This window comes from Pithys albifrons, chromosome 13 (genome assembly GCF_047495875.1).
Source record: "Pithys albifrons albifrons isolate INPA30051 chromosome 13, PitAlb_v1, whole genome shotgun sequence".
In the NCBI taxonomy this organism is placed as follows: Eukaryota; Metazoa; Chordata; class Aves; order Passeriformes; family Thamnophilidae; genus Pithys; species Pithys albifrons.
The window spans coordinates 5364658-5382508 of record NC_092470.1 but is presented as its reverse complement, the minus strand read 5'-3'; the positions used below and the strand labels follow the sequence as shown (position 1 = coordinate 5382508).

The 17851-nt window shown below is 50.5% G+C and overlaps 1 protein-coding gene across 1 annotated transcript in view; it reads right to left on the bottom strand.

Annotated features, from left to right (window-relative positions):
* HCN4 (hyperpolarization activated cyclic nucleotide gated potassium channel 4) overlaps window positions 1–17851 on the bottom strand; it is a 95675-nt gene that overhangs the window by 30300 nt on the left and 47524 nt on the right. The window contains exon 3 of the mRNA XM_071568447.1: window positions 5443–5604. Coding sequence (XP_071424548.1) covers window positions 5443–5604 — 162 coding nt within the window. The remainder of the gene's footprint in view (window positions 1–5442; window positions 5605–17851) is intronic.

Sequence of the window (17851 nt, the reverse complement as noted above, 5' to 3'; positions counted from 1 at the left end):
GCATTGAAGAAATACTGCTGCTCCCTGAGTTCAGTGTGGCAGCAGAACTGAGAGCAGGGAGGAAAGAAATGCCAACCTGAAATTCCAAAGGGAATTTGGAGAGACAAAGTGAGAATAGCTGAGCTAAAATGTTATGTATCAGAAAACTGGCTGCCAGGGTCTCTAATGGCTGTGAGCATCTGGGCACCAGGCAGGCTCGAGTTTTAAAAGCCATTCTTCCAGCAACTTGCTGCTCAGGAGTGCTGTTTACGAGGAAGCTTGCCAGTGTTTTGTAGGAATTAGTCATCCAAAAGTCTAACATCCAACATACTGAGCCCTGTAGCCTGCAGAAACACTTCTGGCTCCCTGGGAACTCACAAGTTCCAACCTCAATTCCCAGGAGCAACACAGCCCCCTGTGAGGACAGACTGAGGAGATGGCTGAGTAATGACAGGCTGAGGAGCCAGAGCTGCAGGAAAACATGGAGTGTTTCAAACAAATCCTGAGCAGTGTGGTCTGCTGGGAGAGGAGATCAAGGACTGCTCACAGAGAGACACTTCTGCGAAGGGGAAGCCTTTCAAAGCAATTACCTTTAGGATACAATCTGTAGAGCATTGGATTCTCATGGCACTGCTGATGTGATGATTCTTTGCTTACAGGTCTCAGCAGAACTTCAGATTTTAGGCCCTTGTTCTCCACGGAATGAGCAGGCAATTCAAGAACACAGTACTTTAGGCCAGACTAGTAGTGGTGGTTCCAAAGGTCCTGTGGATGCAGGTTTGCCAGCACCAGGTGCCTCATCCTGGCACAGCTCATTTCCCCAAGAGCCACACCCCGATATGATATCCCACTCCACCAGCCCCCGCAGTGGGTGGGCTGTACCACTTCAAATATATTGGAGTGGCTAAAATGGCCCATTAGTGGAGGTAAACGAGGCTTTAAACTGCAGGAAAGAAATGACTCCTTGTTAACCAAATCCCAGAGCAAGCAAAAGTGGAGCTACAGATCTGTGCTTCAACTGAACATAGTCCAGGGGGATGTTATCCCAAACACATGCCAGGCATGGAGAGTGTTTACAAAAGGGAATTAAAATTACTTGGAAGCACTTTCTTGGACTAGTTTGTTTTTAATATCCACGCTGGTGGTGCTAGAAGGGTTTCTCTGGGATTAGATCGTGGACTGAAATGCCTCTGCTCAGATGCATCTTTAAATACTTGTAGACAACATTCCTGGAACTCTTCAAAGGCAGTGCTGGGTTCTGTAGTGCCTTACAGAAACACCTCAAGGAAAGGCATGGTGTCTTGCAGGGTGTTTTGGTTCTGATGTACACTGAGTGTGCCTGCTTGAATCCTCCTCACTGGAGAAGACTAATGAGAGAAGTAAAGACACAGAGAAGTACTGGAATTTCCTGGGATAGGGACACAGTTCACAGGCACAGTGGGATTTCTGACTTACAGCATGAACATTTCAGGTACCTAAGGAGCTATAGTAGTGAAAGGCCATATCTCAGCCCAGTGAGCTCCCACATGTGTCTCAGCCGTGATCTCATCTGGCCACTGAGTTGTAACTCCGGGTTTGCTACCACGCTGCCCTCAGATCCAGCTGTGAAATAAAGGCTCTGACCATCCTTGCCCTCCCCTGGACAGCGCTGGAACTGCTGGGCTGGGAAAACGCACTGCCAGATCCAGTTTAAAGGATGGGAATAGTGGAGGGGAAAATGGCTGTGATAGATGAAACCACCTCGGACAGAAAGCGTCTGTTCTGGGCTTGTTTCCAAGGAGAGCTCCACATGGCCTGCACCCGCAGCAGGGATTCTCCCAGGGCTCTGAGTGCACCAGTCCCAGTTGCCCCAGTCAGCCTTGCCTGGGACCCCACCCAGCCCCTCTGCCCCTGGGGCTCCGTTGCAGTGCAGGCCTGGCCCCACGCCTTGCCTGAGCTCCCACCGTGCCCTGTTCCCAGCCCGGCCTCTGTCCCAGCTCATGCTGCTCCTAACTGGACTCCCTGGGTAGCCCATGGATGTGACTGTCACCTTGCCTTCCCTGGAATGGTCAGTATGCCCAGTTACCACCAGTTCTGCTCTGCCCACCCTGTTCTGGAGAGGTAGGGCTGTGCCCTGGTCAGGGAGGGCACTGTCTGGGCCTGTTGCCCTTGGCTCCTGGCTCACATCCCATCATGGAGCAGCCCAATTCTTGCTGCTCCCTGGCAGATTTTATAGAACATGATAATCTGCTACTCAGATTCGAGTGCCTGCTGAGGGAGGGTAGGAGGGACCTGCTGGACCAGAGGCCTGGAGGAGTCAGGAATCACACAGCACAGCCATGCAGGACTGCTCTGTCTTCCACAACACGTGCTGCACCCCTTCTCTTCCTGCCTTCTATCAGCAGCTCCCTGAGAAAGTGCTGCGAGCAGGGAGGGGGGATGAGCTGTAAGTGCATGTGCTCCCCTTCTTCTGGGGGCAGGGAGGATGATCAGTGTGTGCCGTGCAAGGTCGCTGTGTTTGCCACGGGGATATTTGCCTTCCCTGCAGGGTTTATCAGTTCAGCACAACACCCGAGGGACAGAGCCACGTGTTCCAGCAGCGTTCAGGTCCCAGCACAGCTCGGGTTTCTCGGATGAGGAGCTGCCGGGCCGGGGTCTCGGGGAGCAGCACACACACTCTGCAGCTGACTCACCAGTGTTTCCAGTTTTAATAAACTGCTCTGCAGGGAAGCTAATGCTGAAGCCCCTGGGACTGGGCCTGAGCAATTAATACTAAAAACATCCTTCCCTGCCATTTCAGGAGTCATCCAGAGACCAGCTCCTTCACAATTGCTACAGATGGAGCATGGTGCACACATAAAACACCAAAATGAAGTGGACTCGGGGATTTATCGAGCCCCTGATATGATTTTGGCAACACCAGACCTTTCACAAATCCCCTGGATGAGGATCAAACCTTTAGAAAGCAGATGGGAGGTGATGAATCTCCTTTCCCTGCTGCATCGAAAGCAGAGCTGGTTTTATGGGCTGCCAAGGACTAGGTGGGAAACCCCAGAGCCGTGGAAGAGCAGCACCAGCACACTCAAGGAGAAAGCCTCTGAAGCATTTGGCACCTCACTTCCAGCTCCCCTTGGCTACAGCAGCTTCAGAAGATTCCTTTTTCCTACAGTGGTTCCACCCCAGCTTTGTGGCTCCTGTGTGTAATCAGGGCAGTCGTGCACAAAGTATATTTATGTCCTCAAAGCTATGACCAGGTCAGGACAGAATGTCCCAGAATCCAACCTACTGGCTCCCTGGCACAGACTGATGCCATCCTGGCCTCTCCCTCCCAATCCTGTCCATCACAGCACTCAGTCATTCTGGAAACTTCCATCACTCTCCAGCCACCAAAGCCTGAGAAGAGCCCAGTTTCTTGTAATTTCCTGACTCAGTTGCCTCTCCTATTAATTCACTGTAGACTCTATGTAAATGCCATCCACATCCATCACTGATCCCAATGACAACATCTGGAGATTGTCTCAGGAGACTAAAAAACCATTTTTGCGAGCAAAACCCATCCAATTCCAGAAGAACTAATTACTCTCTTTGTTAAGTACTCCTATCTCAAGCTGTTCTACATTGGCATACTCCTGGAGTGGAAGCCACCTGAACTATAGGTGGGGCATGTAACATCTCTTGAGTTCTCGATCCCAGTTTCCTGAGGATCCATTTTCAGAGTTAATATTTTTTTCACTGTTATTAAGTGGAAAAAAAAAAGAAGGTGATTTAGCTGCAGAGAGGAAGCAAAAGAAAAGTCACACAAGGCCAGTTTAATTCCCAGCTTCACAGGCTCTCAAGGCTGGGAAGACAAGACTGCAGCATGAGTGAGGCTCTGCTCCAGATAGAAGCTTGATACCCTGCCCCTCCTGGAGAGTCTGCTGAGTCTTCCTGCCTCTGGAATGCATTTTTCCCACTCTCTCCAGTCTTGCTGGCTTAATCTTTTTCTTCCCTTGTCCTGTCTCCTGCCACCTTTCAAGACCCTTCCCCTTGACTATAGTTATCTTACTGGCAGCTGCAACTCCAGCTTTTGTCTCTGCCCCTTGGGATGGACAGGAAGAGCAATGAGAAGTTGTCGCCATTTAGGGCCAGCAGACAAATGTTGGGATAAGGGGAACATGGTTCAAATGTGCTGCTCTGAACCTGTCCTGCAAGGGCACCACAGCCAAGTCTCCTCTTGGGATGGGGATGGGTTCAGCCTGCACCTCTGAGCTCCCCAGGATAAGGAGCTGTGTGTACTCTTGAACCTGAACAGAATAATGGGATCCTGATCTTTGCTCCTGCTGTATAAATAATAAAAAGGCAGCGTGAGGGAAGACCAGGCAGCTGCTGCATGGGTTGTTCTTCTGCTGGAGATAAATAGAGGGTTCTCGTCTCCAGAACTGTCAGTCTGGCACCTTTCAGCAGCAGGAAGTGAATGATTATTGCAGAGGAAAGGAATGAATAAATAAACCCCAAACAGATGACTTTTTCATGGATGCTCACTCTTCTCAGGCATGGGCAGCATGTGCCCATAGCTCTGCATGTGGGAGGCATGGCGAGCTGGCACATCTTTTATACATTTTACATTTGTTCTATTCTGCCTGAGTGCCTGATTATTTCCTTTTTCTAAAGAAGAAATTGGCTGGGGGAATCTGGAGGTTAAGAGCTGCAATAAGAGGCAATTTTTTAAGCTTTGTCAGTTTGTGCTGCTTAATCAACTGGACATTGTCCCTTTGAATAAAAGATCCTGAATTCTCAGCAAGATGGTTGAAAGGTACCATGAACTCCCCGTGCATTTACCATATGGTATCAAACTCCCTCACAGCACACAGCAGAGTGGGCAGCACAGCCTGGGATGGCGTTGGGAAGTCTGGCTCCTAATCCCATGACGGGAGGCATTCCCAGCTGTGCCTTGGCAGGGTCTGTGTCAGCCCACCCCCATGGGATGCTGTGCAGCTCCACGGAGAGGAGGGCGGGTGATTACACCAGCCTTTCAAGAGCGTATGGAGCACAGAGCTCAACAGTTTCCTTGGGACCGCTGATGTGGATCATGGATCAGCCCCTGCTATGGCTCCAGGACCCCCTGTGCCTCCTCCTTTGGCACGGTGTGCCCAGAATCCATTAGGATACGGCTTCCATCCTTGCTCCTTGCTGTTCGGCGCCAGGAGGGGGAGCCTGGCTCCTGCCTTCGCGGCGGGACCCGCAGCAGCGCTGCCCACAGCCCCGTGCCCACAGCCCCGTGCCCGCAGCAGCGCTGCCCACAGCCCCGTGCCCACAGCCCCGTGCCCACAGCTCCGTGCCCACAGCAGCGCTGCCCACAGCCCCGTGCCCACAGCCCCGTGCCCACAGCCCCGTGCCCACAGCCTCGTGCCCACAGCGCTGCGTACTGGGCAGCACTGGGAAGCTGGGGGATGGCATGTGGGCGCTGGGGGGTGTGACCCAGGGCCCGGCAGGGCTGGCACTCACCACCATGCGGTTCAGGGACACCCAGCAGTCGTCGGGGAAGTCCTGCAGCATCGGCACCAGGAACTGGAGGCAGCCGTCCCAGTGGCACAGCAGCAGCATCATCCCAATGAGGTTCACGATCCTCACCACGGCACTGGCCAGATCGTAGGTCATGTGGAAGATCTGCAGGGGCCGACAGGGAGCAGATTAGATGGTAGCTCCCCCCAAAACAACCAACCCAACATAATTAGACGCAGTATCAGGGTCAAGAACTTGCTAAAGTGACAGAAAAGGCTGCATCAGCTCAGGTCAGGCACCGTATGCAAGCAGAACCAGCTGAAAAACAGATTAAAAGCCAAAATACAAAATCATAATCATTCACCCCTCTTGCCCTGTGTTTTTGCCTTCTAATTTAACATTAAAAGCTCCATAACTCATTTTATAAAATAAGCTGGTTGCAAATATTTCTGGAACATCAGCCACTCCTCGGAAATAAACTCTATCATTACATCTTTTAACTGCAATGCCCTTCTTTGATTTCTGTTCTTGCTGAATATATGTTACACAGTGACCCATGGTGGCAGCTGTCTTTGTACTGGATGTCAGCTGCAGTCTCTGCACGTATCAAATGCAAGAAAGAATGGCCTCAAACTCAGCAGAGACTTCTAGAAGAGGATCTGATTCATCTGTTTTCTTGTATTTCTTGTATTCTGCTGTACCCCTGCAAAGGTGGGCAAGGAACAGAGAACCACGGCAAAGCTGTACAGCAGTTCTTAGCAAGCAAGCCCAGAAACCTGTCCTCAGGCAGCAGAGCTCTGCAGCCAGGTCTCGAGGGTCCTTATCATCCAACTGCTCATGTGGCCAAGGCATATGATGGACACTGTTTCCCCTGCAGTGGTGTGGTGTGGAGACTTTGGGGTGCTCTGCTCTTTAATGCCCAGCTCTGTGATGACAGACACACTGGGCATGTGGTGGCTGCTACCCCGAGCTATGTATCCACCCAGGTTTGGTTTTCTCTGCCTTAACTGGTGGGTTCTGGAGAGGCATTGCTGGCTCTGTGTGGCTCAGGCTCTTCTGCCATTAACAGAGTTCATGGAGAGAGGTCACCTTCCTGGTATCAGGAAAAAGCTCTTCCCCCCAGAGGATGGTTGGGCAGTGAACAGGCTCCCCAGGGCAGTGGGCACAGCACCAAGGCTGCCAGAGCTCAAGGAGTGTTTGGACAACACTCTCAGGGACAGGGTGGGATTGTTGGGTTGTCTGTGCAGGGCCAGGAGTTGGACTGGATGATCCTAATTCATCCTTTCCAACTCAGGATACTGAATGATGTTATGATTCAGCCTGGCACTAGGCAATGATTTGGATTTGTAAGGACCACACAGTGTGCTGCCTTCCAGTGCATCATCCTGAAAACACAGATGCTGAACATGTCTGGCATCCTCTTCACATGCTGCCATGTCTCCACAGCAGTTTGTCACAGCACTGGGATGGATGGAGGCCTGACAGCCACGGCCCAGCCCTGCCAATGTGTCCTGCCTTGACGTGTCCTGCCCTGGAACCTCATCTGGAGGAATGTTAATTCCTGCTCCTCACACACAGACCTGCAGTCTCTGGCAGAGGAGAGGGTGAGGGGGAAACATTGGCCAGCTGCGTGTGAACGAAGCAGACAGACTCACTACTGTCAGCTGCCAGGGCTGGGCCTGCTCAGGAGCACTGCCTGGTCTGAAGGCACACACAGCATTTCTGCTCTGCAGCCCAGCCTGCAGCTGGTGACACCATGTCCTAGTTGGATTTAATGGAAGGGAACAAAAAGTAGAGGAATTGAGGAGCAAAGAAGACTACTGTGACTTGGGTGAGGCTGCATGTCCCAGCTCTATTCCTGCATTTCCACTCTGATCTGAGGATGGTGCTCCCTCCCAGAGTGTATTTCAATCAGCTCTGTCCTAATCCCGCTGGAAGCTTTCCACAGAGCTTGTGTGGCCTCTCCTGCAGCCCCTTGTGCTCTCTCTGGGCTCCCAAGCAGCCCTGCCATAGCCCCTCCACTGTGGCCCACGTGTCACCTGCCCTGTCCCCTCTGCAGCTGTGCCCTCACGCCCCCCAGGCTGCTCCAGCCCTGCCCAGTCACAGGTTCTGTCACCACACCTCTCCACAGTGTGACACCCCGTGTGTTGTGCAGTGACCTCCAAGTGAGCCATGCAGATCACACAGTGACACCTGTCCAAGCTCATTGTTTCCTTAGGGATGTGGCAGGATTAACTGTTCATTCTTCCAACGTAAAATAAACCTGCAAACACAACCTTCTCATGGAAAAGGCCAGAAGGAACACAGACCCTGACCCAGGTGTATGTGACAGCAGTGCCCGGGCTCCTCCGAGCCTGGGCGCACGTGGATTCAGGTGACATCCCAGGGAGTCACCTCTGGAGGGGCAGGTGACTCCGAAGGAGATGAGGTCAGGAGGTGTCTGACACAAGGGACAGGACACAGATGTGCTGTGGGACTGTATCACTGAGTCCACACCACCCCTGGCTTCTGCTCCCACTACCCGTGGCACTGGGTACTTGCCACATTCGCCTGTGCCACGGGTCAGCCTTCTCTCATCCCACAGCGAGTCAGTTCAAGAGCTAAAACGGCAGAAAACTTTTGTCATCAGTGTTATCTAGGAAAGGAATCGTGGTTTGCCAGTTGGAATTGGCTCATCACTGCGCTGTCAGAGCTGGCTGTTCAATTTGGATGCCTGTTTCCACACCAGATATTAACACTTCCCCACCTAATCAGGGTGCCACGAGGTCACACGCTGAGCGATGCTGACGTGCTCAGTCCAGGCCTGGAAGAAGCCACAGAAGGATGCTGGAAACTAGAAGGATGAAAGATTTGGATAAATGCTGCTACACTCCATCATTTCTGCTGCATCCAAGATGCAGCTGGAGCCCACAATGTCAGTCAGTGTGAGAAAGACCATTCTATGGTATTTCTGGGCTGAAAAGAAGAATGTATCCAAAATCCAGCATGAAAGGCTGCTCTAGGAAATCCAGCTCTCAGTGCTGACTCAATAGGTCAGTATGAAAGCTGAGCACATAATTCATAAAGAATAATTCCTCCTGGTTTCCTCTTTTTTCTTCCCCTTGCAGAACTGATCATTCTCATTTAGATAACCCAAAGCGAATCCAGTCTGTGGGAGGGAAAGCAGGGGCTGTGCTTTTAATGAAGCTGGAGCAGCAGTTTGCAGAAGGATCTCTGAATGGATCTTTTGTGTCACCGGGGTTTTACTGTGCTAATGACTTTTCCTCTCACACCTCTGTGTGTTTTCAAAGAGCTCCAGCCCTCCTGTAACCCAGGAAACTCCAGCCAGGGACAGGGAGAAGTCCTGTCAGACCGAGGAAGTGCCTTTCTGTCCTTTAATAGATTAAAAGCACAGAAAGAGCCTGAGGGAATGGATGGTTTAGGGGACAGGTGAATGGATAGAGCTTCTTATATGATGGTTGGGTTGTCTCCTAGTTGGGCCAGGGCAGAGAGCCTTTATTCTTTAGTGCCTACAGAGAGAGCAAGGCTGGGTTCAGCTCACCTAGGCTGGACCTTGAGATCTGGACTATGTTTCTGGAGTCACTGGATGGAACACACCCCTGAGGGTGGCACACCTGGTTTGTGGCACAGATTATCATGAGAAGGAGATGCACCAGGACTCCAGAATTCCCATGAGCAAACTTGGATTACCAGCTGTAAAGTCTGAACATGTAAAACACGTTCAGAACATGTCTGAACATGCAAAACATCTCCTATCCCAAATGCTGGTCTCAGGAGGTACCAGCTCATGGCCCAGCCTGGAATACATTGGCATTCACATGCAGGAGAAAACCAGGCAACACTCGCCTGGAATAACTGCAGGAGTGTGAACAGACACCTTCCCCTGAGAAATCCTCTGCAAGTAGGTGCTTGTGTTGCAGGGAATACTGACTCCAGTAATGTGCTGGAGTGTTGCAGTGCCCTACAGCAATTCTATAGCTCGACAGGGAGGGGCGGGGAAGGAACATTCTAGAACAGCTGGTCCATGAGCAGGGGAACATGAGCGGTAACTGGAGCTTCTCTGGTTTTTGTCATTAACACTCAGGGCTTTTTGTCCTGTTGTAACACAACCCAGGCTGGGTCCCAGAGCATCACACCTCCTTCACCCCAGAACTGCTTGTGCTTTCTGCCTTTCTGCTCCCTGTGATTGGGAAAAAGGGAGGAAGGAGGAGAAGGGTAAAGCATGGATTGACACTTAAAAGCACCTCTTTGCAGGGACATTCTTTGGTAGAGCTAATATCCCTGTTTCTTGGCAGTCCAAAACAAGCTGTGGCTTCAGAATCCCTGCCACAAAGTCAGCTCTGTCCTTCCAGCCAAAGGACACCTTACAATGCTTTCTGAAAGGACAGCTCGGCAAAGTGGGAGGACCAAAACTTCCCTGAAAAAGTCATATTTAGTTATGTAAGACCCTCATCTTGGAAAACCCACTTATAGGGAACAAGCTATCAGGATCCTATCAGAATGAATCTGAAATCTTGTCAGCCCCAAATGACTCAGTGCAGTTGTCTCCGATGGGTCTGTGCTACAGCACCTCAAACCTCAGCTCTGCAGCTGGAAGAAATCAAGGACACCTTGGACAAATGGGGCCTGGCTCTGGCAGTGAAAGCAGGGCTGTGGCTGAAATCAAAGCTGAGTGTTTAATTAGTGTGTTGGTTTGTGTTGGCACATGGCTTGGTGGGGCTATCAAAGCAACAGCCCAACAGAATTCCTGTGATCCATGAGGGCCATGTCACTGTCTCTCAGGGGCTGTGGAGGCTGGACTGCTCCATGGAGAGGACTGTGGGGCAGTGCTGTGCAGGGAGGCAGCTCCCTCTGGGCACACTCTGACAGCCCAGCCCCTCCAGCACAGCCCCTGTCACTGCACTGAGCTTCCCAGCTCGGCAGGCTCTGCTGCCAAGCTGGGATGGGGCTGCACAGCCAGGCTGGGATGGGGCTGCACAGCCAGGCTGGGATGGGACTGCTCATCCAGTGTGGGATGGGACTGCACAGCCAGGCTGGGATGGGAGTGCACATCCAGGCTGGGATGGGACTGCACAGCCAGGCTGGGATGGGAGTGCACATCCAGGCTGGGATGGGACTGCACATCCCTGCTGGCTTTTCATGTAGGGGAGGTTCTATGCTTGGAACAAAAGGGTGTTCCTGGGGGTTTGGGAACAGCCATGCAGAGACATCCTGATGATCCCGACTGGAGCCAGCACGGCTGAGCCGGAGCTGCACACCCTGCCAGGGAGAGCTGGCAGCTGAGTGCTGGCTCTGCACAGACTCCCTTCCATCCACAGGCTTTCTGAACAGATTCTGCACCACAGGGAAGCAGTGAAACTGCTCGCTGCCCTACAAGCAACATTGCAGGACTTCTGTAGCACCACATCGAGACTAAGAGACCTGCTGGTCCTGAGCCTGTGCTGGTGTCTGTACCCACATGATGGTTAATATGCAACTGTGATAAATCCCCTGTGGATAATCATGGAGCTGTGACATGGCTCCAGCTTAATAGAAAGCAAAGAATTTACTCTTCATTTATGTCTTAAGAAACCCAAAGATCTGAAAAGGAAATATAAATCTCCAAAGAGAATCAAAACAGTATTATATGTTGCTCTGAGTGCTCCAGGGTCAGAGTTAAGGTTGTTCTGCTGTGAGGAAATTCATGTTTACTTAAGTTTAAGAAGAGTATTTGGGCACTACAGGGAAGAAAGTTGACATGTCTTTTCCTTTCTTTCCTTGGCTTTTGTAGATAACAGAGCTAGAGATACATTTTCCTCACAGAGGCATTAGCTGCCTTTTCAAACCTCAGTGTTAATCTCCCGATATAGTGGGGATAGGTGGTTACTGAAAAGAGCTTTTCTGAGCCTAAAATACTGTTACCCAGATTACTGAGGGTGGTTGTGCTGAGTCCCAGCAGCAGCAGCTGCTGTGTCTCTGTGCATCACCTACAAGCACTGGCTGGGCCTCATCCTGCTCAGTTCTGGAACCATCCTGGACCACAAGCTCTTGCTCATTGTGGCCAGCATTCAAACTAAAGGCAGCCCATTGAAAAACTGGTGGTTTTGCTAATTTTGGGATCACTACCACAAAATCAGTGCCAAATCTTGTGGCAAATGTCACCTTCTCCACACTCAGCATGAGTCTTGACTGACACAACCCACATAAGAGGGGAAAGGGCTTGAGAGCCTTGATGTGCAGATCCATCCTGGGAGGCTGAAGCAAGGGGAGAGACAAACAACATGGAATTGGCAGGATGGGCTTCCCCAGGAGGAAAAATCCTCTCCAGGCACACAGAGGATGATGCACATTAGAGCACCGAAGCATGGAAGCCACGAGCATCCACAGGGAGCACAAAGCCAACCCCCTGAGCGACTCTGTGAGCACACACAGGAAATTGGAGCTGAGAGGGAAAGGGCAGCTCCCCCGGGAATTCTGCCCGTTGAGTAAACCCACCCCACTGGGAAACACAATGTTTCAGCAAGGCAGCACAAAAGGCTTCAGCTGCTCCTTTCCCTCTCCTGGTGCTGCTGTGGGGAAGGCATCATCCAACCCACACTTCCTCCTTCCTCACCCTCCCCAACCTCCCATTTATTCTTCCAGTGATACCACGTTTAAGCTGTGCCAAAATATAAACTAATTTTACTCCAAAAGGTTTGCTGTCTCAAGTAACTCACAGGGTTTTGGTGCAGAATGGACACCTTCTTTGGGAAAAATGGACAAGATGCTGTTCTTGCCACTACACTATACATAGATGCAAACCCTGGATTTCCAAGGCAACTGTTGCTCAGCCTGCTGAAAACAGGCTTGGCTAAGGAAGAGAACTGTGTAAAAGAGTGCAGTTGGGTTTATTCACAACTTCACAGTGCCCTGGGAAGCAGGAGGCCCTTGTGAAGGATCTGCTCTGGGTCAGACAGCCTTGGGCTGTGCTCATCACAGCGAGTTCGGCAGAAGGGCTCAGCAGTACAGGAGGAGGGAGTTTGGGATCCAGATTGTGTTGGGACAACACTGAGAGCACCAGGCAGCACAGCAGATGGGCTGGAGACGGGAGATCATCTGCGGAGCACAGCTACAGCTGCAGGCACTGTGCAGACTCAGGCTGTGCTCCACAGCTCGGAGTGCTGTGGGATTTGGTTTTGCCTGCTTTCTGCTGTGCCAGCAAAGAAAACTATAGCCAGAAGATCAAGTTTTAGATGAAGGCAAGAGTTTGGGGTTGATTCTCTTTTTATGCTTGCTTTGCACCAAATGACATAATCAATGTCAGCGGAGTTGCTGATGCTGCCTTGAGTCACTGCGAGAGGAGAGTCAGGGCTGTGATTCATTGGGTTTAACGCTCACGGGGGAAGAGATTGTGGATGTGCTTGGCTCAGGGCTGCCTGGAACAGCGAGTTTGAGGGAAGAGCACCGAGTGCCAGGTGTTAAAGAGAGATATCCAAGCAGATTTTACACTTAAAATATAATAATCCTTTGTGCTGCTGTGGCAGTTTTCATAGGAAGGTCTCAGGGGGCTCGGCTGACATTAATCTGGTTGTGCTTCCCAATCTCCAGTGTGAGCTCCACTGTTATAGATGGACCAAACGAGGCACTTCACAGGGAAAAGCCACTTGCCAGAGGTTGCACTGGAAGCTGAGAGCAAAGTTTTGAGCCCAAGCTAGGGATGCCAGCTCTGATGTCCTGCTCTAACCACTGCCTGTGGTACCAGCTGGAGCCCAGGGAGTGCCCTTCACACCCCAGAGAGGCCTCGGTGTGTCTGTGCATGCAGGAGGCAGCAGGATCCTGCCCAGTGCTGTGGGGCTCTGTGAGAACATGATGCAAGCCTTTCCCTCCTCCTGACACAACTTAACTCTTCCCAGGCAGCTTGATTCTGCCTGATGGAAGTTCTTCTCCAGGTAGGGTCTGAGGGGCTGTGGACAAAGAACAGCAAAGTGTCCATGGAAAAAGGAAAGGAAAAAAAAAAGCATTTTCCTGCCTTCCCCCTCAGAGACTTTTGTCTACTGGAAAATATTTACAGCAGAGAAAGGTGAAATAGCAGGACCAATTAGCACTGAGAAGGCTGGTATAAATGGCAGATGTTTATGGATATATATAAACGCCAAAGATCCTGCCACCACCGTGTGTTTTGCCTCTTGCACTCCCGGAGTTGAGGTTGTCATGACAGCAGCCCCCCTTCCTCTCCCCATGCCACCATTCCCAGCCTAGACTTTAATCTTCATCATTTTAAGAACTTTTGTCACCACGGCAACGTGACACAGACTTTTAAAAATATTTTCTAGCACAACTCAAACGAACATCTTTCCTGCACAGTTCTCTTTAAACCTCTAGGAGAAGACATTTGGGGTTGGATTCTGCCCCTGCTGAGCCGAGCTGTGCCTCCCATGGGTGTGAGACAGCAGGCACAGGGCTGGCTGGTGCCTCCAGTGCGGAGGAACAGTGGCATTTTCACCTCCCAGGGAACAGCAACACCAGGACTGGGGCCAGGGCTTTTTCCAGCACCTCTGTGACTTTGGAGGAAGCTCCCCTTTGCTTTTCCATGGGGCTTATGTTCCCAACACGCCTACAGCTCAGGTTTTCAGCAGGATCTCTCACTACAGTTAAATGTCTTCAGAAAAAGATAAGGAAAACAAGCCCCCAGAGCTGTAAATAGGCTGGGTGTCTTGTTCTCAGGGGGAATTAGATACCTCACCTGCCTAGGCTGTTTTTAGTCTCTCATGGCTGTTATCTGCATCTTTGGGAATTGTAGTTCTCCTGAGAGGCTGGCAATGAATCACTTCTGGAAATAGGTCACAGGCTTTTTTGGAAGTTTAAGAATGACCAGAGTCATCAGACAAAAGGTCTGTGTTGCTCAGTAGCTATACATAGATGTGCCCAGGGAAAGGAGTACCTGGGAGGCTGGGGGGAAGGGGAGCATGAATACCTGGGAAGGGGACAGGAAACACAACTACTGTGGAACTGAGGCCTGGAGGCCTGGAGATGGCACCCAGAAGGAGCACTGAGTGGTCTGGGAGGGTGGTCCACACGGTTCTGTGCTGGCTGGCACACAGTGGAGGTGGAAAACGGAGCTGGAAAAGGGAGCTGAGCAGCACAGTGAGGTAATCCATGGATGGCTCAGATGATACAGGTGAGTCCAGGCTGCAGCCTATGTCAGAGGGACTCATTTGTTGTCTGATCAAAAATTCACTGAGCTAAGTGGGAAAACACCCCCTGAATGCACTGAGCTCATGCACAAAGTCAATTGAAACAGTTGGCTTGGACCAGTAATGAGACAAAATACTTATGGCAATATTGATCCAGGTATGCCATTCCCTAGGCCAGTGTCAGCCTTTCCCTGGAAGCATGGATCTATTTCCAAGTGAGGAAACTAAAGAGTTGTATGGGAAGTGTGCTGATTAAGGGGATCCCAACCCTCTTTCCTGCCAGCAGCACCACAGGTCCTAAAGCTGGGCTGTCCCATGCACTGTTTGGAAGCTGTTTGCCTTCCTTTAAGTGACAGCTTAGTGCAAGATCTCTGATCGAGAAGTAGAAGTTAAAACTCAGTAACTGAAATATTATTTTAGAGCTCTTGTTTGGGAGTTGCTCCCTCTGAAGCATCTGAGAGCAGACTAAATGAATTCTTGGTCTGCCACACGTGCCTCCCTGTTCCATCCACCTCCATGCAAGAGCCTGACCCAGGGCACTGGGGACTGCCAGCTGGATTTGTATCCATAAACACACGACCAGAATACGGGAGAAAGAAAATCAGATCAAGAGAACAGACTCTTCAAATGAGAAAGAAAATAGTCTTCTCAAAATTCAGATTGCCTGTAAAATAGCCCTTATTCCCAATCTAGAGAAAGCTGTTGCAGAAGAAATCAGCAGTGACCTTTGTCTTCTTATTCCTTTCAGTCCCACTCAAATTTTTTAGTTTAAAATTCCGAACAGACTTCTTAAAACCCAAGATTGATCCTTGGGGATCCATATGATTAACACCTGAGATATACTATCAACTCATTAGGTCCTGCCCTGTAACTGCAGACTTGCTGAAGAACTACAGAACTCACACAGTTTGCTCTTGATCAATCAGCATTATTTCTTTAATGCAGTTTGCATTGCAATCAAGAGAGCAAAGCACACACATATTATCCCACTAGTAACCCTGTCTGGGTTTCTGTAGGAGCACATGGGAGGAAGTTGAGCCTCAAATGTACAGCCTAAAATGGAACGAGCAGGTGTCTGTTTGTCTTTGAAACAATTCCCTCTGCACAGGCAAGGCAAGGTCTGCAAAGGCAGGTGAGGCTCCTCCACATCCCAGAGGGACTCGGGCAGTTGGAAGCAGAAGAGTTTTATAGTTTGATTATATTTCTGTCCAAAAGCAGAACCTATTGCTGCTCCAGCCTGGCACAGCCTGCCAGGATGCTTCATGTTCTGCAGGGAGATTGAGCACTTTCCACCTAACTCAATCCTGTGCTTTAATTCAATTACAACCACGGCAACCAAGCACAACTTCCACCCTTGACTTCTGTGACGCTGGTAGCCACTGTAACATCCCTGGGAGGAAGCATCCTTGCAGGCCTGGAGCTGGGAATGGTTTCCTGCTCCAGGAGGCAGCGAGTGTGGCACAGCCAGTGCAGCCGCCCTGGCCAACGTGCTGCGTCCCTGAGTCTGACCAGGAGAGGAGGATGCTCAGCACAACGGCCCGGCTTCCACACAGCCCAGAACCTGCCTGCAAAGTCTCCACGCTCCACTCTGGGCACTCCTTCATGTCCTTGCTGGGACATTCCAGAGAGCACAGACAGAATGCCTGGTGCATGTCCCAGCAGTGCCTGGGTGAGTTCGGGGGAGCGCGAGCTGTGGGCAGGCTGCTCTGGGGGCACCAGCAGCACAGACTCCAGCTGCTCCTAGTGCTGGGTTTTTCCTAAACTGCTTTGACAGACACAAGTCTGAAAACATCCAGCCAGGGTCTGAATCATCTTTTGGGGGTCCTCAACAGTGAGAGATTTCAGTGATGCAAATGTATTTGCACGCTGTGTCACACATGTCACAGCCGGTCCTGCATGAGGAACAGGGAGACAAACACCCTCCTACTCCCCTGGAGTAATAATAACAATATATTATTTTCCATATTGCAACGTGCTCCTAGAGAAGGGATCTCTCAAGGGGACAGCACAGTGCAAGTAACTCCCTGAGTAATACACCTCAGAGAATCCTGGACCCTCCCACAGCCTTTGGACACACACACACAAAGGCTGCACCGATCCCAGGAGGGACAAGGGGGAAGTGCCTGGTGCATTTGTTACTTGCTTTAAGAATCTAGGGCAGGGGAAACTGTTTCTTAACTAACAAGAAGCACAGATTATATTTATGAAAGTATGACAGATTAATTCCTGCTGTGGTTGTATATAGATTATATAGATCATTGAAAAATGAACTAAGTCAGAACAAAGATGTTTAAAAGCAGTACTTAAACTCTACCTAAAATATTCCTAAACCTCCATTAATATATGCTGGGCAGGAACAGAGTCCCTAAAGGCTGCCATATTAATTAGAAATCCAACAGGAAATGCTCCCTGATGACAGGTATCAAGGCAAAAATCCCCAGAGCCACAGCCCAGGAGGAGGAGGAGGTTTTTACAGCTCTTTTAGGGGCATAACAAAACAATATTACAGTAATCACAGTAATAGTAATAATAATGTTTGGCAGGGATGTTGTACATTCAAGCAAAAGCCAGGGGTGTTGTCAGAACGTGCTGCTGTCCCTGTGTGTCCAGCTGTGCCTCAGAGGCTGGATCTGAGGCAGGTCCCCAAGGGGAGAAGGGCAAGGGGAGTTCCCCTCCTTATTCCCTCCACAGGGCCCTTCTATCCTTCACAGGGATCTTCAAACCTTGCCACCCCTTTTCCTTGCAGGGAACCTGTACCAACCAACCACCCCAAAAGCAAAAGGCATTAAAAGTGCTTTTAAAAGGCCACACCCTTCCAGAGGCAGGTTTTTATTCTTTCCCCCTGAAAAGTAAGAGGCATTTGATACCAGGTCCCTGTCTGCCAACCCAGACACCAAGATGCTCCTACAAATGTTCTCAAAGTCCTCATCAAACCTTTTCTTCTTGCTGCATCATGTGACCAGAAAGTATTTTACTGGGATTTCTCTCCAAAAAGGCCTGATAGAATTATTTAAATAAAGCTGCTTCCTCTGGCCCAATTTTTGCTGTTTTCCTTCTGAAATGGCTTTGCTGTTACACCTATTCAACCTTCCCTTTTAACCCTGCTGGGAATGGGACCCACCACTGTGCTGATTCACTGCTCCCCTGGCCTGTGGGCCTGACCTCCCTCCCACCAGGGTACACAAGGATGATTTCACCCCCTTCTGCTGAAACCACGACTAACAAGATCCAACCACATCAGCTGTGGAGCCCAACTGCTC